Consider the following 23,916-nt stretch of genomic DNA (forward strand, 5'->3'; position numbering starts at 1 on the left):
AAAAAAATCTTTAAAAAAAAAAAAGGGGGGGGGGTGCCTGGGTGGCTCAGTCGTTAAGCGTCTGCCTTCAGCTCAGGTCATGATCCCAGGGATCGAGCCCCGCATCAGGCTCCCTGCTCAGCGGGAAACCTGCTTCTCCCTCTCGCACTCCCCCTGCTTGTGTTACCTCTCTCGCTGTGTCTCTGTCAAATAAATAAATAAAATCTTCAAAAAAAAAAAAAAAAGAATATGGATTTTGAGGCCACCTCCCTGGGTTCAAATCAAAGGTCTGCCTATTACTAGCTATGTAAATTCAGGTAATTTTAAACTCTACATGCCTCAGTTTCTCCTTCTATAAAATGGGGTTGTTGTGGGGATCTGTTTCCCCATCTATAAAGCGGGGGTGCTGTGGAGACTAAATGAGCTGTTATATGTGAATGTTTAAGACCACGCCTGGGATATGGTTAGCATCACACAGCATGAGCTATGATGGGAAGGCAGCATGGAGCAGTGATGATGCGCACAGTCAGATGGAATCTTGTCTGGATTCAAATTTCAGCTCTAGTACTTACTAGATCTGTGACCTTGGTCACTGTATTAAGTTACGTCGCATCCCCCCAAAGTCATGTCCACCTGGAGCCTCGGAATGTGACCTTATTTGGAAATAGGGTCCTTGCAGATGTCATTAGTTAAGATGAGGTCTTACTGGATTGGGGTGGGCCCTAAATCCAACGACTGGTGTCTTTATAAGAAGAGGAGTGGACGGGGCGCCTGGGTGGCTCAGCCGTTAAGCGTCTGCCTTCGGCTCGGGTCATGATCCCGGGGTCCTGGGATCGAGCCCCACATCGGGCTCCCTGCTCGGTGGGAAGCCTGCTTCTCCCTCTCCCACTCCCCCTGCTTGTGTTCCCTCTCTCTCTCTGTCAAATAAATAAATAAAAATCTTAAAAAAAAAAAAAAAAGAAGAGGAGTGGACACAACGCAGGGAAGAAGGGCCTGAGATGACAGAGTCGGCGATGCAGGGACAAGCCGAGAAATGCCAAAGAGCACTGACATCACCAGGAACTAGGAGAGAGGTGTGGGACGACAGGTTCTCCCTCCGAGCCTCCAAAAGGAGCCAATGCTGCTGACAGTTTGGTTCCCGTATTTTGACATTCTGAGTTGCAACAGAGCAAATTTAAGCCTCCAGTTTGTGGTAATTGGTTATGGCAGCCCTAGGGAGCTAATGCAGTCAGATTACTGCAGTTCAGTTTCTTCATCTGTAAAATGGAATAAAAAAGTACCTACATCATAGAGTTATTAAGATTGCATGAAATAATCTGTATAAAGAGCTTACTGGGGATGCTGTGTGGCTCAGTCAGTTAAGCCTCTGCCTTTGACTCAGGTCATGTGGATCGAGCCCCACATCAGGCTCCTTTCTCAGTGGGGAGCCTGCTTCTCCCTCTCCCTCTGCCACTCCCCCTGCTCGTGCTCTCTTGTGCGCTCTCTCTCCCTCTGTCAAATAAATGGATAAAATCTTTAAAAAAAAAACTTGCTTAAAAAAATAAAGAGCTTATCACTGTGCCCATTATGCAGTACGTACAGAATGGTGCTTGCTATCGTAAGGTACGGTGACATACAGTACAATAGCCCCGAGGGTGGGTCAGTAGCATTCTACTGTATGTCTGCATTAGAATTTATATAACCAATGCCTTATGGGCGAACTGTTATGTGGTTCCCAGTTTTTTGCTAATATAGATAATAATCAGATGATTTGTACATATATCTTTGTACGATTCACTGAATAAATGAGTAGAATAAATTCCTAGAAGTAGAATTGCTGAGTCAAAGGGCGTGTGCAAATGGGTAGATATGGCTTAACTTGCCTTGAAAGAAGGTAAACCAATGTGAGCCCCTCTTCTGTGTGACAGCGCTGGTCTCCCCCACATCTTGTGAATGCTGGGAATTCTCAGGCTTTTGCATCTTCGTCAATGTGATGGATGACAACCAGTGGCTCATTTCTTAATTTACCTTTCCATAGTTATGAGTGAGCGTCATTATCTGCTCATAGGTTTTTTAGCCATTTGTATTTTTAGGTGAATTGCCCATTCCTTTCCTCTTTTTACATTTTCACTGGGCTGGTTTTGTTGTTGTTTTGGTTTGCTTAGGTTTTTTGGTAGGACTCTGTCTATTAAATAAATTAGCCCTGTGTTCAGTGAGCAGCAAATGTTTTCCCCCCATTTGCCATTTGCTTATGGCATTGTTCATGCTCATTTTCATATTGGTTTTTCAGAAGATACAAAAACGACTTTCATAAGCTGAACCTTGTGTTAACACCTGCTGTGAGGCAAGGTGACGAGTTAGTTTGTAAAATGGAAAGTGAGAAAAGGACTGGCCACAGGCTTTTCTACAAGCCTCTTTTATTAACTTTTTTTAAAAAGATTTTATTTATTTATTTGAGAGAAAGGGAGAAAGAAAGAGAGAGGGGGCACGAGCAGGGTCGGGGGGGCAGGCAGGTCTACCAATGCTTTTGATTTATGGCTGGCAAAGCCAGGAATAATGCTGGGCATTCATTCATTTACTTAGCAAACCTTCCCTCAGCTCCTGAGAGGCACAGGCTTTGTGTCAGACCACAGGAGAGAGAGATGCTTGCTCCCGAGTAGCTTTCAGTCTTGCAGACAGAGGGGTACAGTAAGTCGATGTTTCTGACGGCCTCTTCCATTTGTACTAAGATGTCTGGTCTGCTAGAACCCTTTGCAACTGGGAGAAAGATGACATGGAAGAGGCTGGGCCTGGTGAGAACTCATGGTGGCTTGCGATGGGGAAGTTGCTGAGATAGGTGGGGAGAAGGAGCCCCAGAGCAGACTGGCCTGGTGTGCAGGCCGGCTAGGGTCAGGAGATGGTTTCAGAGCCCTTTCCTGGAACCCTGTTGCTCACAGTGATTCGTGCAGTGACTCAGACACTGTGATGACCTCAAGAGATGCAAAATGAAAATACACAGTGGCGTGTGCACACACGAGCACGCGGCCTTTCTAATTTAAACCACTGGACAATTTTGACTGACGTGTAGACCTTTGAGACTCCGTGTGTCCTGGGACAGGGCTCGTAGCAACTGCAGAGAGAGACAGGGTCAAACGCTGTGCTTAGTTTCCCTGCTTTTTCAGCAGGTGTTTTCCCGTATGACTAAGAGAATGAGATCAGCTGGGGGAAAATAAAAGCAAACAGGCCAAAAAACAAGTCTCATAAAGATAGCTGGTCTCTGAGTCCCCATCCTCCCCACTCAGTGGCCCCAAACATCTTTCCTAATTGAATCAGGCCTTAAATCTCATCTTTCACCTCCCAAACAACCACCATTAGTGGAGAGAGACCTCAACTGTCTCTGGAAGGCCTCATCTGGGACTCTGTCATCCCTGCTCACATGCCTTTTGTAACCCCTCCCCACTAGCTCCTGAATCAGCCCAGTGCATCTCTGGGCATTTTTTACTGTTAGAAAGTTCCTGGCACAGATCATAAGTCCATGTCCTGGGAATCTATGTCGTCTGCCCACTGGGGAACCACAGAGCATGTCTGTCCCTCCTTCCCAGGGTCAGCACATTACAGGTGTGAAGAGTGTGACCATGTCTCCCCTGGTCCTTCAACTGTTCTTCATGTGACACATGGCTCCCCTTCTCTGCATTGGACATTTGCTCATGAGTGGTGCTGAGTCCAGAGAAGGGGTCACCCACATGGCCAGTAGGTATATGAAATGTACTCAGCATCATTAATGAGCAGGGAAATGCACAACGAGATACCACCACCCACCCGCCATCATGGCTAAGGCTAAAATGAAAAGTACTGACCATACCAAGAGTTGACGAGGATGCAGAGCAACTGGAACTCTCATACATCACTGGTGGAAATGTAAAATTGTGCAATTACTTTGGGAAACCGTTTGACAGTGTCTCCTGAAACTAAATGTACGCTTACTCCGAGCCAGCAATTCAACTCCAGGTATGTACCCAAGAGAAATAAGTGATTGTTTCTACCAAAAGACGATTGTTGCCCCATTTATAATTACCAAATACTAGAAATAACGTAAATGGTCATTACCAGTAGAGTAACTAAATTATGGTATAATACGTTTAATGGAATACTACACATCAGTGAAAAAGAATGAACTGTTGCTAACACACAACACGGATGAATCTCCCAGATGTGATGTGCGTGAAAGAAGCCGGACGTGAGAACATACCCACTGTGTGTTTTCATTTATGTGATGTTCAAAAACAGTTAAAACTCATCTGTGGTTTTCAAAGTCCCTTTGAGGGAGATGGACCGGGAGGAGGTATATGAGCACTCTGGTGGGCTGGAAATGGCCCGTGTCTTCCCCTGAGGGGTTTTTACATAGAGACAGACATGGAAAATTCAGGGAGCTGTACTCTCAAGACTTGCACATTTGACTATATATAAAACGAATGCCGGGCGCCTGGGTGGCTCAGTTGGTTAAGCGACTACCTTCGGCTCAGGTCATGATCCTGGAGTCCCTGGATCGAGTCCCGCATCGGGCTCCCTGCTCGGCAGGGAGTCTGCTTCTCCCTCTGACCCTCCCCCCTCTCATGTGCTCTCTCTCATTTTCTCTCTTTCAAATAAATAAATAAAATCTTTAAAAAAAAAAAAAACAATGCCTTATTAAAAAAGAAAAAAGTCACCCTCACAAATGAAAGAGTGGGGGCCCAGAGCTGAGCTCCAGCATGAAGTTGAGCAAGACCACCATTGCCTTGCTTCAGCCACTGTACTTTGATTAATGCAGCTGAGATCCCACCATGACCTTTGGGGCCAACACCTCACACCTTCGACTTACATTGGGTCGACAGTCACCTGAGAATCCCTAAATCTTGGCTGCTCAGCTATGTCCACCCATTTTGTGCTTATGGGGTTGGCTTGTCAGGTCTCAAGCGTTGTGGGACAGAGACAAGGGGAAGGAAACCAGCAATCTGAACTGTGTCATCCTTTATCTCATTCCCTCTGTACGGCACCCCTTGAGAGGTGAATGTTGGGCCCTCACTTTAAAAGCAGCCCCATGAATCTCAGAGGCACTGTGTGACATGACCAAGGCTGCCCAGCCAGATAGAGCTGGTCAGGGGCTTGAGCCCAGGTCTGTGTGACCCCTCGTCCAACCTTTGCCTTTCATCAGGCTGACCAGAGATGAGGCCACATCTGTAACATGGGGCTTGTGGCCTAGCTGTACCCCCTTATGGTAGATGGAGACACCATGCGTGTGACATGGCCCCAGGGATCTCTGTGTGAGTGTTACCTCCCAACTTCATTATAAGCATCCTGAGGGCCAGGAAATACCTTAACTTCTGTCTGTGCCACAAAGGCCCCCAAGCCCTGCACATAGTAGGTTCTCAGTAAGTACCCAATGAATTGGGTTGTAGAAACTGAGATTCAGAGAGGTATAGCAACTTGCCCAAGATCACACAGCAAGTCCTCGACCAACAGGACTTGTAACCAGATCCCCTGACTTCCATCCCAGTGCTCCATCTGCCATTGCCCAGTGCGGCCAGCTTCCTGTAGACCGCAGGGATTGGAGATGCTAATGGGTTGAAAGATACTTAGGGAGGAAGGAAGAGGACCATCTGAGGTGAGACAAGGCTGAGTCTGGCCCTGGGGCCTTCAGGATGTGTGTCCCAGGGAGAGGGCTGGGGACGGGTTAGAGGTGACGCAGCTGCACAGACCGTACTCTCAGAAGGACGCTGGGCTTGGGTGAATGCTCTGCAGATACTCTCTTGAAATTCTCAATTTTATCTTTGGATTTGTATTTTTAAGTGAAGTCCCATGGCCAACAGAGCACACACCAGGGCTTAGAGCTTTGGCCCCCTCGAGGCCCCACCTCCTGTTGCCTCTCCTCTCCCCGGGGACAGGTTCTTAGACCCCAGCTGCCTCCCCTCCTGGGGCCCCCAGGTCCCTCCGGCCTCCCTGGGGATCTCTGTTGCATGCACTGGCAACGCTGAAGGACAGGCCTCTCGTCCACCCCGGTCCGGGCACCTAGCGTCCCAGCACAGAGGTCGCGATGCCCTCGGATGGCTCATTTCTGTGTATTGGGGTAGCGGCCCCCTGTGGGACGGGGAGATGCCGGGCTCCACCGTCTGGCTCCTCATCGGATCAGGGTGTGTGTGTATCCCGCTTCGGGCAGGGGAAGGAAAGTGGCAGCTAGTGGATTTGGCGTGCACGCTTTGTGTCGCGGCCCACGGGCACTTGTGTGATCCAGAAATTAAACAATAAGTAAGAAAACACTATGACACATCAAGAGCGAGACAGTGCGAGAAAGGTAAAACTTTATGTCTTGGTATCTTTGGTGGCACTTTTTCCCTGATTTTGAACGGAGGACCCTACGGTCTTACTTTACACTGGACCCAGACCCGGCCAATTCAGCAGCCAGTCCCACCGGGGAGGATGTTTCCCAGGGCCGGGTGGGGGTTCGGCGGCAAGCAAGGGCTCCCTGGGGAAGCAAGATGGCAGGGGACGGGGGCCCAAGTGGCTGGGAAGCTCGGTGACAGGTACGCGGCGCCCTGAGGCACACTCACCCCTCGCAGCACAGGGGGCGTGGAACCAACCTCAGGCCTAGAGGTGGCTGAGGCTTAGCCGCTGCAAAGGTCTCTGCACATTGCGTGGCGACTGGTACGATTCTTGCATCACATTCTATGACCCTGTTCTAAAACCCGAACCTCGAGGAAGTTAAGCCCCCCAGAACTTCCATTACCTGCTGTCTGCCCCTTCCACACCCTACCTGGCAGCCCCCACCCCCCACCAACGGAGGGCCGGTTGACTTTCTCCCCTTGTGGGTCACTGGCCGGGGATGGAATTTTGTTGTCCGCCCTGCTCCCTGGGCCCGTGTCCCTGACCGAGCTGCGGTGACGGGCCCTCACTCTGCGCCAGGCCTGGCTGCGCACTGAGATGCGGAGCTGGTCAGGGGGTGTTGCCCAGCGGGCCCAGCCGGTGAGGGAGGGGCGGGGTGCTGAGGGGCCTGGGCTCACTGTCTTCCTCGCTCCCTGGGAGGCTGTGCAGGGAGAGGCCAGCCACTCCAGTAAGGTCGGGATGCTTCGCTCTCTGGAGGGGCTGTGCCTCCAGCTCTTAGCAGAACTGCCAAGCGCACGGAGGCGGGCAGAGGGCGCTGCAGGCTGAGAGGACAGCCGGGAGGACTGAAATGTCAGGGGTGGTCGGGGCGAGTGGTCTGGCACAGCTGGAAAGGGAAGGCCTGGGCTGGATCAGAAGCTGGGGAGGCCCAGAGGCCACCAGCTCTCCAATGGCCTCAAACCCCAGGCTGAGGAGTTTGCTCTCTGACTGTCATAATGGGGCCTTCGAAGGTGGCTTTCAGCTCGGGAGCAGCATCAGAACTGATGTTCATGAAGATCGTTTAGAGGTTGAGTTGGGGGACGCCTGGGTGGCTCAGTCGTTAAGCGTCTGCCTTCGGCTCAGGTCATGATTCCAGGTCCTGGGATCGAGCCCCGCATCGGGCTTCCTGCTCCGCGGGAAGCCTGCTTCTCCCTCTCCCACTCCCCCTGCTTGTGTTCCCTCTCTCGCTGTGTCTCTCTCTCTGTCAAATAAATAAATAAAATCTTTAAAAAAAAAAAAAAAAAAAAAAGAGAGGTTGAGTTGGGTGTGGATGGGAAGGTAGGGAAACTGAGGCAGGGAGAGGTTGGGGGGCTGTTGTGATAACATAGATTTTAAAAAGGCAAGCCACATGGAAAAGGAGAGGAGGGACACATAGAAAGGATGGGAGAGGGCGCCTGGGTGGCTCAGTTGGTTGAGCGGCTGCCTTCGGCTCAGGTCATGATCCTGGAGTCCCTGGATCGAGTCCCGCATCGGGCTCCCTGCTCGGCGGGGAGTCTGCTTCTCCCTCTGACCCTCCCAACCCTCCCCCCTCTCATGTGCTCTCTCTCTCTCAGTCTCTCTCTCTCAAATAAATAAATAAAATCTTTAAAAAAAAAAAAAAAAAAAAAAAAAGAAAGGATGGGAGAGAGGTAAGCTTCTGGTCCCAAAAGGACAAATACGGTAGGATTGCACTTAGATGAAGTGCCTAGGGTAGTCACATTCACAGGGACAGAAATAGAGTGGCGGCTGCCAGGGGCTGGGGAGGCAGGGCGGGCAGGATGGGGAGTTGGTGCTTAACGGGGAGAGCCTCAGTCTGGGAAGATGAACAAGTTCAGGAGTCGGGCGGTGGGAAGGCTTCACAACAGTGTGACTGTGCTTCATGCCACCGAACCGTTTTCCTTAAAAAGGTTAAAGTGGTAAATTTGATGTTATGTGTATTTTATCACAATTTCAAAAACAGGATAATATTTAAAAGATAAGAGAGAAAGCCAGAGAGGACTGGCGGGCGTGAGGACTGACCAGAGCGAGGGGAGTGGGAAGGGAGAGTGCAGGCGGCCCCAGGTGTGACTGAGGCTGCGCAGATGCGGTCACCCAGGTGAGGAGACGGTGGGGGTGGAGGCCGGGGCCCACACTCAGCATTGGGCGTGTGGGGCCTTTGGGACTCCAGGCGTGCCTGGCAGGAGCCGGGGCTGGAGAGACTGGCTGAGAGTCATCAGCTTATCACTGGTAACCGACCCCACACAGGAGAAGATGAGAAGGCCCAGGGGAAGCGTGAGATGTGAGAAGAGGGCAGAACCAAGGGGACGGGTGGGCCAAGGAGAATGAATGCATCATCAGGGGGACTGAGGAGGAGGGACAGAAAGGAAGGAGGGAAACCCAGAGAGTCTGAGCTCTCACGGGCTGCAAGGAGCAGGGCTCATTCAGGGTGCCTGAGTGCGATGAGGGTTGTGTGTGGGAGAGAGGATGGGGTTCTCATGGGAATCCAGCATGAGCCACAGCAATCCAGGCCTGAGGGAGCAGGGCACTTCTGGGGACACGGTGTTCTCTGTCTGTCTCTCTCAGTCCCGTGAATTCACCCTCCTCTGAGGACTCTTACTCCCCTAAAAGTCTCTTCCCTCATGGCCTCAGCTTCCACGTGCTCATGATGGTCTCCTCATCCCCAGCTTCCGCTGCCACCTGCCTCACTTTCTCCTTGTGTCCCTGTTCAGTGCTGTTGTGGGTTGAATTTTATCCCCCCAAAATTTGTACCTGTGAATGTGACCTTATTTGGAAATAGGGTCTTTGCAGATGATCAAGTTAAGATAAGGTCCTAAGGGCAGGCCCTAATCCAGTATGACTGGTGTCCTTATATTAAGGGGACATGCAGACACAGACAGGTACAGAACAGGGAGACCACCAGCTCAAGGCTAAGAATGCCTGAGGCTCCCAGAGCTATGGGAGAGACGTGGACCCCATTCTCCCACAGAGCCTTCAGAAGGAGCCAACCCTGCCAACACCTAGATTTTGAATGTCTAGCCTTCAGGACTGAGAGACAACAATTTCTGTTGTTTAAGCCAGTCAGTTTGTGGTACTTGATTAAGACAATCCCAGGAATTAATACAAATGCCAAGAAATAAAAGCTCATTCACCCAATTCCAAGCCACCTCATGGCTCACTGACTAGCCGATCAATCAGTTGCCCTTGAGCCAGGCACCCACTTTGAGAGGAGGTGTCACATGATATAAAGCATGGCTGCCCCCAGGGGTGCCTAATGAAGGACGGCAGTGGGGAGTCAGCTCTCTCAAGAGGAACAGGGGGCATCTCAGGCACTCTTGTGTCCCTGAAGCCAAGGGAAGAGAGAGGCGCAGGCTTCGGTGATGAGGGATCATGGCCTGAAATCTCTTTGACCAAAGTGTCTTCCAAAAGAGAAGGACAAAGACATGAGAAGATTGGGTATGAAGAGTCAACTTTGTAAATCAGCCTTTCTTCGGCCATCATCAAGCTGTTCACTGTGGCTGAAATAAGAAGATGGTATAACTGGAAAAATATTCATTTGAATTTGTGACTCAGCCCCTCCTGACCTCAGGGAAGTGCAGTCCATAAATCCAGATGCTGCTGCAGCGCCTCCTTCCGGAGTGTTCCCGTGGGGGCGGATGCCGGAAAAGCCATTAGCAGAAGTGACTGGACCCATTCCCCATGAAAGATTTAAAAGTGCCCTTGGTACTCCAAGAACTTCCCCGTCTCAGAGCTTTCATTTCTGAAGCTTCCTGATGGATGGCCTCAGCCCTTGACCCACTAATTTTTACTCTCCAACCTGCGTAGTTTTATTTCCTGGCACAGCTTGTAAATTCTGTTTTTTCATGTTGAGCCGTGGTCTAAGGCTTCTGCTGTTGAGAAGCAGGGTGGCCAGATGAGCCTGCTGGGGTACCACAGACACGAGATGTGGAAGACTCAAGTTTTTCAATGTGTCTTACATTTCTTGAGCCGCCCTTTTGTTTTTCTTACCAGCTCTTCCTCAGGACTCAATTTATAAAGCAGGTAAGAGAGGCACTTCAGGCTGGCCATGCTGGGAGCCTCATCATCACCCCCTTCCTGCCGCTCCCTCCCCGTTTGGGTTCCCAGCCCTCCCAGACCTGGTCCCCCTCTTTCCTTTTGAAAGATGGCAAAACAAAAGATCCAAGAAGAGAAGGGACTTGCCCAAAGGCCCAAGGACACTAGACCGAAACCCAAATGTGCTCATTCTCTACTAGCACACTTACCAGGCACAGGACTAGGCACTGGGGACGTGAAGACCAGTAAGACCTGGGTCCTTCTCTGAGGGGAGTTACAGTCTGCCAAGAGGACCTGGGGGAGCGGGAGGGGGGTGGGAAGGCGACCCCAGTAGCAGCAGCAGGGGGCGGCAACCTCAGAGTCATGGCTAGTGTTTGCTGAGCCTGTGTGGACCGCACACCAGCCCCCGGCTTTGCCCCTGATCTGCTCATGGCCACTTAACCTTTACAACACCCTATGGGGGGAACAGTACTATTACCCTCTCACTGTTCAGAGTGATTGGCAACTTTTTATTTCCGCAGCTGAATCCCCCTTTCTTCAAGGGAAATCTGGCACGGAGCCCCAAATAAACACATCAGGCAAAACCAAGGTGAGCCCCCTCACTCAGCCTTCCCTGCGTAACCCCCGGCAGGGACCCTGGAGGAGCCTGAGGTCTCCCTGCACACGGTTTAAAGACCCCCATCTGATCCAATTTTTGGATGGCTCCAAGAGGCACAGGTTACAAGTGGAATTTCCCAGTCCCCTTACGCTCCTTGTACAGATGAGCAGACGGAAGCCCAGAGGAAGGGAGGGATTTAGCGAGGGCCGCCCGGGGAGCCACCACCGCAGCTGGCGCTCGAACCAGAGTCTCTGAATCGCAGCCCTGTGTCCGCCCGTGGCAGCTCTTTTATTAGGAAATGGAAGCCTTTTATTAACAGCTATAAAACACCATCCTTTCCGAGCCACATTTTAAGGTCGAGCTTGCCGTGGGCTCGGTGCACATGGTTTTCACCTCCCTCCCACCCTCCCCCTCCCCACCTCCAGCTCTCCACGTCACTGACCCCCGGGGGGGCGGGGGGGGGCGGCGCGGGGAGAATCTTGCTTTAGAGAAGCCAGTTCTGGGAGCCAAGTAGGTGAGTGTGGCTTGAAGCTGACAGCTTCCTAGTTGGCCTTAGGAGCCCTCCGCTCCTCTCAGCGCATTGAATGGAAGGTCTCATCGCTCCGTAACATTCACGGAATATTTGACATTAGAAAGGGCCGTTAAATCCTCTGAAATAGGATTTTTGAATTCAACAGCACCTTGGAGTGTGTAAGAGGAACATTAACTTCCCTTCCCTGTGTGTACTAAGAGGGAGACTCTTTCAGGAAAGTTAATGATTGTACCCCTCAGGGCGGCGTCTCTGGAGGTGGCCTGCCGCCCAGCCCTCCCTCCTTCAACGGGCCTCAAAGTTGCCACCTACTTCTCTCTAACTTGTGCCTTTGCAGCTGCTTTTCCTACTCTCCTCTCTTCCCTTGTCCTGGCTCATCCCGTCTGCAGGCTCTGCCTGTCACTTTTTTCGAAGGATTTTAGTGCAAATCATCTAGGAAATGAGTCTGCTGGCAAAGACAGCAAGCACGGGAAGCTCCCAGCATCCCAAACCGGTCCCAGCTGGTTCTGTCCCCAAGTCCCTTCTGGGGTGAGTCTGAGTGGCTCCCTCATGTGACCCAGAGGTGACGCTAAGGGTGTTACCCGAACTTTGCTTCATGGGATTCCAATTCCAGGAATACTTTCTCAGAGGCATGGTTTCATGGTTAAAGACCAGGAAAATTCTGCATGTAACCTATTTCTCCTGGGGGCACCCAATGCGTGGAAGCATCCCGAAAGTTTTGAGAAGTCCTGCGGTCTCAGGTCCTGTGGAACTTTGGATAACCCAAAACCTGTTTGAGTGCCCAAAATATGTTTTGCAGCTCGTTCAGAGGTGTCTCTGTGAGTTAGTTCTGGTAAACCTCTGAACCTTTCACTACGGTCCCTCTTGGCTATAGATGCTCTCCTGGTTCCACTCAAGAAAAGCCAAATTAGGTTATTCTCTGAGAGCATCACAGAGGGGTTTTTGTTTTGTTTTGTTTTTCATCTATACCAGAGCATTGTCAGCGGCTTGTGCTTTCTTTGGAAGTAAATAGAAATGAATCAAGGGGGACCCATTTATGGTCTGAACATTGCGTTCTTGGGGTCCGGGCAAAGGAAGACGTCAGGCCAGGCCAAGCCATTCTTATACAAAAGGATGGCACTGGGGTTTTCTGTGTTTGGGAAGCAAGGGCTTTCTTATCAGGCCAGCTGCCATATTTCTCCTACACACATGCCAGCACGTGCACAAACGTACCTTAATAACACGTACCTCTGCTTTCTGAAATGGAGGCTTTTCCTGTTAGCTGAGCGAACTCTGTTTTTTGTTTAAGTGCACTAATTGTTTTTAGTTAATAACTATTCCAGCTGGTTGATTGATTAGCTGGTTGTCTTTTCCTAACTTTCCTTTCTCTCTATGCTGGACGATCCCATCAGTCCTGTCACAGAGGAGCCATGGTGTGTGTGTGTGTGTGTGTGTGTGTGTGTGTGTGTGTGTGTGTGTGTAGGGGTCTAAAAACACAAACTGCTGATGAAGGAGATACTGATTATATCCTTTTGCTGGGGCCACCATAACAAAATACCACAAACTGTGTGGCCTAAACAACAGAAATGTCTCAAAGTTCTGGAGGCTCAAAGTCCAAGATCAAGGTGCCAGCAGGGTTGGTTCCTTCCAAGGGCCATGGAGGTCTGTTGCAGGCTTCTCTCTGTTTCTGGTAGTTTGCTGGCAGCCTTTGGCGTTCCTTGGTCTGTTGGAAGCATCGCCCTGATCTCTGTCTTCATCCCCACAAGTGTTCCTGTGTGTGTCTGTCCAAATTTCCACTTTTTATAAGGACACCAGTCATGTTGGATTGGGAGCTCACCTTGCTCTAGTAGGACCTCATGTAAACTGAACGAGTTATTCCTGCGATGACTCTTCTACCAGGTAACGGCACATCTTACTTGCAGAGTGGTGCTGGCTTACAGAAATCCTGGGGGCTAGAACTTCAACAGATGAATTTGAAGGGCACAATTCAACCATAACACCAATGCTGTACACAATAGTGTATTCCATTCCGCAGCATTGAAGGAAGTCCTGAGCTGTTGCCTCACTATTTAGCCTGTCAGCCTCAGAAAGGAGGGCGAGGGTGAGAACAGGCTCAGATACAGAGATGCTGGCAGCTTCTGCAGCAAGCTGACATTTTCCAAGAGGAGAAGAGCCCACGGTCTCCTCAAGGTTGTCTGATGGGATAAACAAAGACAGGTAGAACTGCCATTAGGTTCATTTCAGTAAAAAGCATCCTGTTGCGTGTGTGGCCCCGGGTTGGGCCCTGGGGGGAGGGGGATGCAGCAAACTGACACCCTGCCCGGGGGGTGGGGGGGTCGCCACAGGAGATGGATGTGAGCTGAGTGGAGGGGTGTGGGCCCAGCGTGAGGGCCATGATGAGTTTTGCTTAGTGAGGGGACATGGAGGCTTCACAGCGGAGGTGATGTGTGAGCTGGGCTTGTCATATTATCAACAGTTTTAGTCAAGAGGGAGGGCAGAGGGCTTAAGGCAGATCAGGGTACATATGGTGGTTCTAGAACTTCCTAGTAGCGTGATTTGCATGAGTCACTCAACCTATCTAAGCTCCATGTCCTCCTCCATAAAATGGGGGTAACAACAAATATCTACTCAGAGGTTAAATTAGAAAATCCTTGCGATGTGCTTAACACAGGGCTTGGATGTGGTGGTTAACATCAGCTGCTTTTTGTGAGGCTTGACCGAGATGTTGTAGGCAAAGGACCTGCATGCAGCAGGTGTTCAACTGATGCTCCTCCTCTTACAAAATCAGCTTTGGCAGAACTTCCAGCATTCATGTTTTCCATCAGGGCATGGAGTGAAGGGTGGAGGGTTGTACAGAAAAGCATTTGAACGACTTAAGAATAAAATAGTCTTCGAGCATTCATAAGTGTTTAGAGTCCCCCGTTTACTTGGAATTAGTGGCCATGCCAGTATAATCAATGACAATTTATTCAGTCACATGCCATCAGGACTTTCACCTTGCACAGTTTTATTGGAAAATTAATCCAGCTTAGTAGAGTATCCGCTATAGTAGTTATTATCCCGACGATTCATAGAACATGCCCGGCTACCATATGAATGCCAAGCATTGATTTGCTCTGAGAGAGAAAATCCAGGAAGGGTCTTTCTAAGATTTTTCTTTCTGGTAGGTCATAGATCACAGAAACTCAGAAGACAAGCACCAATTCTCTTACCATGTCGTACAGACGAGAACTAGAGAAATACCGTGACCTGGATGAAGATGAAATCCTTGGAGCCCTCACGGAGGAGGAGCTCAGGACCCTGGAAAATGAGCTGGATGAGCTGGACCCTGACGTGAGTAGGCACTAAAGGGGACCATGTCATCACAGGTGCAGGGACAGCAACCATTACCACATGGGGGAGGGACAGGGGCAGACTTCCCGTAGCTACCACTTCCCGTTTCCCTCTGTGGCAATGACACTGGAATAACACTACCCTTGCAGGTGTGTGTGTGTGTGCACGTGCGCACATGCACGTGCCTGCATGTGTGTGTTTGTGTGTTGTGTTTGTCAGGGTTTTCTAGAACAGCAGAATCAACAGGATGTGTATATAGGGAAGAGATTTATTGTAAGGAATTGGACACGATTATGGAGGCTGACAAGTCCCAAGATCTGGGAGGGCGGGCAGTGTGGTTCCAGCTTAGGTCCAAAGGCCTGGAGAACCAGCGGAGTTGATGGCGTCCTTTCAGTCTGAAGGCCGGTAGGCGCAAGACCCGGGAAGAGCCGATGTTTGAGTTTGAGTCTACAGGCAGGACTAAAACCAATTACCCAGCTCAAGGCAGTTCTGAGGGTCAGGAAGGTCAAGATTTTTGTTCTATTCAGAACTTCAACTGACTGGATGGGGCCCACCCACATTAGGGAAGGCAATCTTTTTCTTTTTCAGTTTCAAATGTTAATCTCATCTAGGAACATCCTTACAAGCACGCTCAGAAAAATGTTTAACCAAATGTCTGGGTACCCCGTTGCCCTGTCAAGTTGACACATAAAATTAACCATCACAAGTCTACTCCTTGTCCACTTTGCAACCATACACATCTGAAATCTTACTTCTCTCGTTATAAAGACAGTAACGAGGTCATAAGAGGAAGATAGAGTCCAGAAGAGGAGGTGAAGTCCTTGAGTAATCCTGTCCTTGATATCCCATAACTTAAGTACTATGGTATAAAATTAATAATACCTAAATACTATGATATAAAATCAATACCTCTTATGTTACATGATAAGAGAGTAAGAGAGGGGGGAAAAAACAAAGATACTTGCTTCACACACACACACACGTTCAAAACAAAATAAGGAGGAAACACTCATGACAATTATGGTTTTGTTTCTCTAACCGGTCACATGCTTGCAGCTGGTATTTATAACTACCTTCTTCCACTCCCGTTCTGTATTCCCTTTGCCTTTAGCAAGCACCTTGTTGGTCACGATTCTTTCCTGGTTGGATGACTCAAACCTTCATTCCTGAAGGGTCTGGGCCCGTAGTAGCCCTGCGTGGATTGGGTTGTTGTCATTTTCCATTGACTCCAATCACAGGACATGGTGCTGGTAAGAAGCCCCTCGGCAGTCTCTGGATTGCAGGCAGACGCTTCCACACCTCCGATGTGGGGCAGTAGTCCAATTCCACATCAGTCACCCCGGCCAGTACAGAAACTCCTTCTCTGCCCATTGATTCAGTGGCATAAGGAGCCCCAAGTGGCCAGGCGGGAGTCTCAGTGTCCAGTCCAGTGGAGTCAGCGTTGTGTCTTCTGGCGGAAACATTCCTCCCTTTGGGACTAAGACCTCTAGACCAGAAGAGCATAAGGTCACAAGGACAGGAAGCAAAAATGCTACCAGTGGGTCACTAGGGGTAGCAGTGAGGAGGGCCTCTCCCCTCCATGAATCCTGACTGGGGAAGAAACAGCACCAGAGATTGGGCATGGATTCAGAGTAAATACAGCCTTCTGGAGAATCTTGTCCCAGCCCCACGAGGTATTGCTCCCTAGCAGGCACTGTAACTGTCTGCAAAAGCGAGCTCCGCCGTTCTCTCCAGCTAGCTGCTGCAGGGCCGTGGGGACCCTATGTCATGGAAGGAATTAACTGAGGAATAAAGGACAGCAAGAGTCCCTTTCACTGGTTGGGGGGATGTGTTTTTATCATTGCATTTCATAGTCGGCACATGTAAGAAGTGTGTTTAATGCTCAGAATTGGCCTCTGCAGTCAGGATGACAGGATCAAGCAGCAGGAGGCCCCCTGGTCAAGCCTGTGGTTTGGCCAGCCACCATGGAGCCGTGAGCAGGGCCGAGAAAGGGATTCCCAGGTGGCCTGCTAGACAGGGGCCTGCATCTTCTATCTATACCCAGATCCCCAGGTCAATGCTCAGTCCAGAGAAAGTACATAATGAATATTACTGCATGAGGTGAATTTTCCATTTTATATATATTTTTAGTTAAAAATGGAACATTTCACACCTTTCTTTGAAAACCTGTCATTGCTCAACTGTGGTTTAACAGTGATCCATAAAGAAAAGAACACCACTATACCATTGCACTAACCCTCAAGTAATCATCGTTAGTGTAGAGGGAGAGATGCAGGACTAGAGGTTAGATGTCCCAGCACCAACCCCGGCCCTGTCTCTTACTCTCCATGTGACCTTGGGCCAGTCCCTGTCCTTCCCTAGGCCTCAGTGTCCCCATCCATGAAATGATGGAGTTGGTTGGTCCCTTCAGGGCTCAGCTGCCATGAGCTTACAACCTGGCCTTATCTCCAGATTCAAATAAATGTCTTCTTTCTAGAAAACCCAGATTCCTAGGCTAGGGGTCCTGGATCTTAGGCCCCATAGAATGACAAATCCCTCTTGCTCTTCGTGACTTCCCCCTGCCCAGCCAGAGGAGATGGATCCTCTGATGAGGCTACTCCAGGGCTTTGGAAGGCAGTGCTGGTGCGAGAGCCTTGGGTCTCCTCCTCCCTCCCCTGAACCCCTGCTGCCCAGAAGCCTGGGCTTCAGGAAAAACAAGCGCTATAGGCAAGGAATAACCAAGCTCCCAGCTTTATTGCTATGAGATGATTCTGTTCTAATTCGATTCTAGACCACTGTCACATAGAATTACACGAACAAGCAGCTTTAAAAAGTGAGAACCAAAGGGGGATTAGCTACTTTTGTCAGCTCAGTAAATATGGTGTAGTTGCCTGCGGGTGCCAGGCCCTGTGCGGGCCACCCCAGGGGACCCTGGCAGGGACCCTGCCCTCCTGTCAGTCGGCTCAGGCCGGGGCGGGCAGGCCTGATGAACAGCGTCCTGGACGGGCACAGACAGGGAGCTCAGGGAGACGACTGATTCTTACCGGTAGAGGCTTCACAGGCCAGGTGATCTGGGAACTGGGCCCTGGGATTTTTCTGAGTCAAGAATAAAAACAAAGAATTCCAGGCCAAATGGAGGCTATGAGCAAAGGCTCTCGTACGAAAGGTGACTGGGGACAGCGGTAATTAGAATCTCAGTGCAGTTTCTGTGGGGCGTTAGCTGACCCTGGAAGGAGGTCTCGGCTGGATAATGGTGGAGGGGGGAGGCATGGCATGCACGGCCACCCGGAGAGTTTAGACTTTTCTCTGTAGGCCCGAGGAATCTTTGAGGGGCAGTGACTCGGTGGGCATGCTGGTTTCAGGAGCTCTGAGGAAAAATGGACCAGAGGAGGTGCCAGCGACATGGGTGGGAGGCAGAAGGCCCGGCTGGTGGTGGGACAGTTCCTTTCTGAAGCTAAGGAGGGGCCCTGCCCCTCTCCACAGACTTTCTACCATATTGCAGACTCTTTCTGTCCCCAGGGCAATGAAGTGAAGGCCTGTGCCTCTGGCCATCTGGCTGTTGGAGTTGTTCCCCTGCAGGGGTGGGGGATGGGGTTAAATGAAGCTGTGTCTGCAAGTCAGGCAGGTGGTGCCAAAGGTCCCAGCCAAGCATCAGACCTGAAGGGGGCAGGGGGCAGGTAGAAAAGGCCTCTCAGGACTGGAGTATAGCCCCTACCTAAGGCCTCTTGGAGCCCCAGCTGGGAGCTCTGTTTCAGCTCTAACCTGGCCAAGGGCTCCCCCAGTGCCCCCACGCCAAATATCAAGTTCTCTGGCCTCGGTAGCAAATTCCCTCTTCTCACACAGCCAGCACCCCTAGTCCTCCTCCCAGAAGATCTACAGGAAGGTGGGTGCCCACGGGAGGGACAGAGAACCTGGGGCCCAGAAACTAACTTGCCCCGGTCACGGGACCAGGGTGTGGAGACTCAGATTCCAGACAGGCTCCGAGTGCTCTCTCAGCTTCCACTCCGGCAAGAAGAAAATAAATGTGCTTTTGGATTTGGAGGAGGGTTGAGCAGTCAAGAGGCCCGTGATTCTCCTACCATTGTGATTTCAAAATGGACATTTTCAAAGACCCCGTCCTCTCTAAGTTCAAGAACAAGGAAAGAGAAGTCAGAGAGAGGATAAGAGATAACAGAGACCAGTGGGTTTTTTTTTTTTTTTGTCCCAGCCACACAGTTGGCCCCTTCACGGAGATGTCTCTGTTACCTGATTTGCAAGTCAGTATGTGAGTTTTGAAAAGATCTAGGGGGCCTCCCCACTTTCTGAGAGCACAAACATTCCAGCTCAGTTTCACCTGCCCTTGGCCCGTGTTCTGAGGTCAGCACAGGGAGAAGCCAAAGGTATGCAGACCAGGAGAGGTCTCGGTGCCAGCCATCTGGGAGGAGGAGCACAGGGGCCAGAAGAGTCCATGCCCCCAACTTTGAGAGCAGGAACTGACCAAGAGAGGGGAAGGAGGTTGCTCTAGGTCACACGTCCAAAGGGAACCAGACCAGGCCCCAGGTCCGCCGCCCTGTCTGGGACACTCTATATGGCTTCTGCTTTCATTTCTGTTTAACAGGTGCTTATATGGCACTTCCTATGCCCAGGCACTGTTCTAAGCACTTTGAAAATCTTCATTCATTCAACCATCATCATCATCCTGTGATGCAGGCACTGTTATCAGCCCCATTTTGCAGACAAGAAAACTGAGAGGTGAAGTAAATTGTCCAACGTCCCACCCCTAGGCAGTGGATGAGCCATGACACGGTTCTGAGAGCCACTCTGAAGCTTCATGGGGGTCTCAGAAAGATAGTTTGAGCCACAGATGTGCTCTGGTTTTGTAACTGGGGCAAGTGCTGGATGAGAATCATCCTCCTTTCTTCCTGGAAGCAACCTGAAATGCAGAAGTCTGTGTTCGGTCCTGGCTGTGCTCCCAACTCAGGCGTGTGTCTTCCCTATTTGGAGCTCAGTTTCCCTATCTGTAAAAGGGGTGCAGTCAGCCTAGATGCCTCTTGACACCCCCTCCAGCTCTAACCAGCTATGATTTGATGAGCAGTTCCTGGCAGCCTTGTTACCTGAATTCAGCTGACACTTCAGGGGGTTAGGGTTTCAGTGATGCAGCTGTTAAGCCTCAGTGTCACGTGAACAGAGTACAGTACTCGGAGTTGGAAAGCAGCTTTGTTTGCAGCAGAGGGTTCCAAGCTTGTGCACATAAAAAAAGAAAAAAAGAAAAAAATCTAAAAGAAAAGAAGAAGAAAGAAAGCAAGCAAGAAAAAAAAAAAAAAAGTCCCTGAAACTTTCTATCTCTCACTCTGTGGCCTGGAAAAACTTGAGCTTATCATGAGATTGTTGCACTTGGACTCCCACGGGAGAGGAATGCTCCATGTGCTAAAAGTATCCACTGTTGACTGATTCCCCAAGAGGATCTGCCCTTTCTCGTCTCTCTGGAGTTAAGTGGATGCTGCTCTGAAGCCCAGCCAACTCCTTGGTTCAGATTGCCTTTGCACCAGGCAGTGGGGAAAATGGACAACGTACAGAAACATTGAAGACTGACGGGTCACACTGTGACTTGTGCAGGGAGCCGTGTATGCGTTCTCATGGGATCAGTAGGTAGTTAACATTTACTGGTTGCGCCATGGCCAAAGCTTTGCGTGGATGATCTCATTTAATCCTCTGAGAGGTTCGGTCATGGGCCCCATTTTAAAGATGGGGAAACAGAGGCTCAGAGAGATGAGGTAGCCTGACCAGGATGTAACACAGTTGGTGCTGGGCTTCCAGCCTCCAGCCCTGCCCCTAGAGCCCATGTTGTTAACCACCACCTCCTGTGAGCACCTGTGGGCTGGAGCCTGCCAGGGCCTGGGGTGGGGAATAACCAGCAAGTTGTTCTTTTCCAACATGATGTCCTTTGAAGTTGTTATGTTAGTTTCACCATCAATACTAATCTTCTAAAAAAGAAAGAAAAATACCATCAAGATCAAGAATTTACTTGTAAATATTGCTTGATAATGAAGCTTTGGGGAAAAGGAAGAATTTTTCTTAAGTGTCTCAGTAAAAGGATTAAAATATTAGCAGGAGGGAAGATGGTAGAGATAATCCCAACCTTATAAAGAAATCGGGTGCTGTGAGTTGGTTTTGAAGTCAGCCATTGGGAGGCTTTGGCCCTTTATAGCCACAGAAACAAGAGTGGAAAGCAACAGTCCCCTGCAGGGCCCAAAATAATAATCATAGCTCTTTTCTCTGTGGAGGGCTTTTTACAGGCCAGTCACTGTGCTAAGTGTTGTATGGGCATCATCTCTACGAGGATCACTACGAGGATCCTGTGAGATCGGTCCTTAAAGTTTGGGGTCCATACCATCGTAAAAAAAAGAAATGGATGACCAGAATCACACAGCTGGTAAGTGGGAGGCTAAGCTCAGGCAGACCTGTTTCTCTTAGTCCATAATGCATCAAGAGTTCTGAGAACAGGGCACCTGGGTGGCTCAGTTGGTTAAGCGTCTGCCTTCAGCTCAGGTCATGATCCCAGGGTGGTAGGATCGCATCGGGCTCCCTGCTCAGTGGGGAGTCTGCTTCTCCTTCTCCCTCTGCCGCTCCCCCCTGCTTGTGCTCTCTCTCTCAAATAGATAAATAAAATCTTTAAAAGAAAAAAAAGAGCTCTGAGAACAGGGGCCATGAACTGCAAGAAGAAACAATGGAGACAAAAACCTAGAACTCTAGACTCGCAGCACTGAAAGGACCCTTAGAAACCATCTAACCTTCCCTCCCCCGCCCCCTGCATGTATGTACATGATGCAGGTAAAGAAGCTCTCATTTATGGGGTCCCTCCTGGACACACGTCATTCACTTGGTGATTTATGCATTTCACTGAATCCTCACACCAACCCTATGATGTAAGAAGTAGTATTGACATTGTAGTGATGAAAAATCAAAACAACGGGAAAACCCCCCTGAAGCCCAGAGAGGGCAATGTTCTTAGTCAAGGTCACACAGCAGGTCACCGCAGACCCAGGAAGAGAATGGGGGACTTCCTGTCACACAACTTTGCTTCCCATCAGACTCCACAAAATCATAAAATCCTCCCTACTCTCCAGATGGTACCCTGTAAGCGAGGAGACGCTCTTGGCCATGCAGGAAGCAGCCAAACTTGGTCCACAGGGCTATGGTTCTCCCTTGTAACACAAACCAGCAGAATTGTGAGCCCAGGACAGAAGTAAACAGTTGAAATGGAAAGAAATAAATCTCTGCTCTAAAAATAGGCACACATCCTTAGAAACACTGCCGGCCATGTACAGAGCCAAGGATGGGCCCGGCAGGGTGAGGGGGAGCGAGGCTAGGTGTCAGTGTGTCCCCACCCTAACCTCTGTCTTCTGGCCCCATGACTACCTCCCTGTACCCCTCTCCAGCCTCCCCGGAAATCCCTCCTCTCTCTTCCACCCCCCACCTTGCCTCTTTGCTAGGGGACATCTTGGTCCCACAGCCCTTTTCCCCTTGGTTCAAAAGCCTCCCATTTTTCAAGGTCCAGCTTCCCTGCGCCCCCCCCCCAACCCACAGCACTGCACCTGCCCCACACTGAGGATACTGAACAATTTCTGTTTTGATTTTGACATTTTTAATAGGAAATGTTCAAAACACATAGGAGAGTACAGACGATACTTAGGTTCCCAGGATTTAGATTTAACAAAAGTAAAAATTTTACCTTATTTTTTTCAGATCACCCTTAAAAAGAAAAAAAATCACTGTAGATAAAGTTTTAAGATTTTATTTATTTTAGAGAGAAAGAGAGCGTGGAGGGCGAGGGGCAGAGGGAGAGAGAGAATCTCAAGCAGACTCCATGCGGAGCGTGGAGCCGGATGCAGGGCTCGATCCCAAAACCCTGGGATCATGACCTGGGCCGAAACCAAGCATCAGACACCCAACAGACTGTGCCACCCAGACACCCCTGTAGATGAAGTTTAAACCCTGCCTTCCCACCCCCTCGTCTCTTCCTCATCTCTCCTCTTCTACTGAAGACTTTCTACTTGAGAGGCAGCAAACCAATCACCTACATCGGGTATAGGTAGTACAAGCAAAGGAAGGAAGATGTGCCAGTTCCTCAAGGCACGTGGCCCTCCTGGTTCATCTTTCACTTTTCCACTCTTAAAAGACATGTGGACATAAGAAAGTTTTCACTTGCAAGTTAACCTCCCAGGAAGAAAAGTAACAACACAGTCAATGATGAATAGTAACTGATTCTAGACCTCTGTGTCAGCGACAGTAGGGAGTGGTGGGGACTGAGGCAAACAGGAGAGTTTGTATTTGACTAAAGGGTACTTGCTGTTCAGCCCCACCTGTTGTTGCTGATGTGGAAGGGAAGGCCATTGAGTTTTTTGCCAGATCGTTGAATTTTTCCAGAGATACTGGAAATGTGAAATTGTTTTAGGGGGAGGGGAGAGGGAGAGGGAGAGAGAGAATCTCAAGCAGGTCCCACACCCAGGACAGAGCCCGATGCAGGGCTCAATTTCACGACCCTGCGAGCATGATCTGAGCAGAAATCAAGAGTCAGATGCTTAACCGACTGAGCCAGCCAGGCGCCCCTGGAAATCTGAAGTTTTATGTGAAAGTTCCCTATTTTAAAATGTTGATGCCACATCTAAATGCACAGACCAAACCAACCCAAGTTTTGACATTTGATTGGACTATAGGCCTCCTAGTTTGCAACTTAGCTCTGTTCTGAATGACAGGATTTTGTGTTTGTTTACATACACACACGTACACAAATAGATGGAAGTATGGTTAGATATATGAAAAGCACCTAGCCCAATGCCTGGCACATAGTAGCAGCTTAATAAATGTTGAACCTGAATCTATGATTTGCCCACCAGAATCTAGGCCTCTTGAATTTGGAGCCACATTGTGCCACCAGATATAGGGCATCCAGGGACAGTTGTGGAAGTTGCGCTTTGCGGGAGACGTTGTTCACATAAACCAAAGAGCAAATAATGTCCTTGGAGTTGTGCAGTGCACAGTTTGCACAATCAGATGCAGATATTCTGAGTGTCCCCATAATCCAGTGTCTGTTCAGTTGAACAGAAATGAGTAATTATGCCCTATGATGATAAAACTAACTGGCAGTAAGCTGCATCTGTATGGAGTTCACACCTTTATT

At 49.8% G+C, this 23,916-nt stretch overlaps 1 protein-coding gene across 1 annotated transcript in view; it reads left to right on the forward strand.

Moving 5' to 3' along the window:
* The window catches only part of TMOD1 (tropomodulin 1), an 85,099-nt gene that overhangs the window by 7,283 nt on the left and 53,900 nt on the right, over nucleotides 1-23,916 (forward strand). The window contains exon 2 of the mRNA XM_021691172.2: nucleotides 14,612-14,777. Coding sequence (XP_021546847.1) covers nucleotides 14,658-14,777 — 120 coding nt within the window. The 5' untranslated portion in view covers nucleotides 14,612-14,657. The remainder of the gene's footprint in view (nucleotides 1-14,611; nucleotides 14,778-23,916) is intronic.

This window comes from Neomonachus schauinslandi, chromosome 13 (assembly GCF_002201575.2).
Source record: "Neomonachus schauinslandi chromosome 13, ASM220157v2, whole genome shotgun sequence".
Taxonomy (NCBI): Eukaryota; Metazoa; Chordata; class Mammalia; order Carnivora; family Phocidae; genus Neomonachus; species Neomonachus schauinslandi.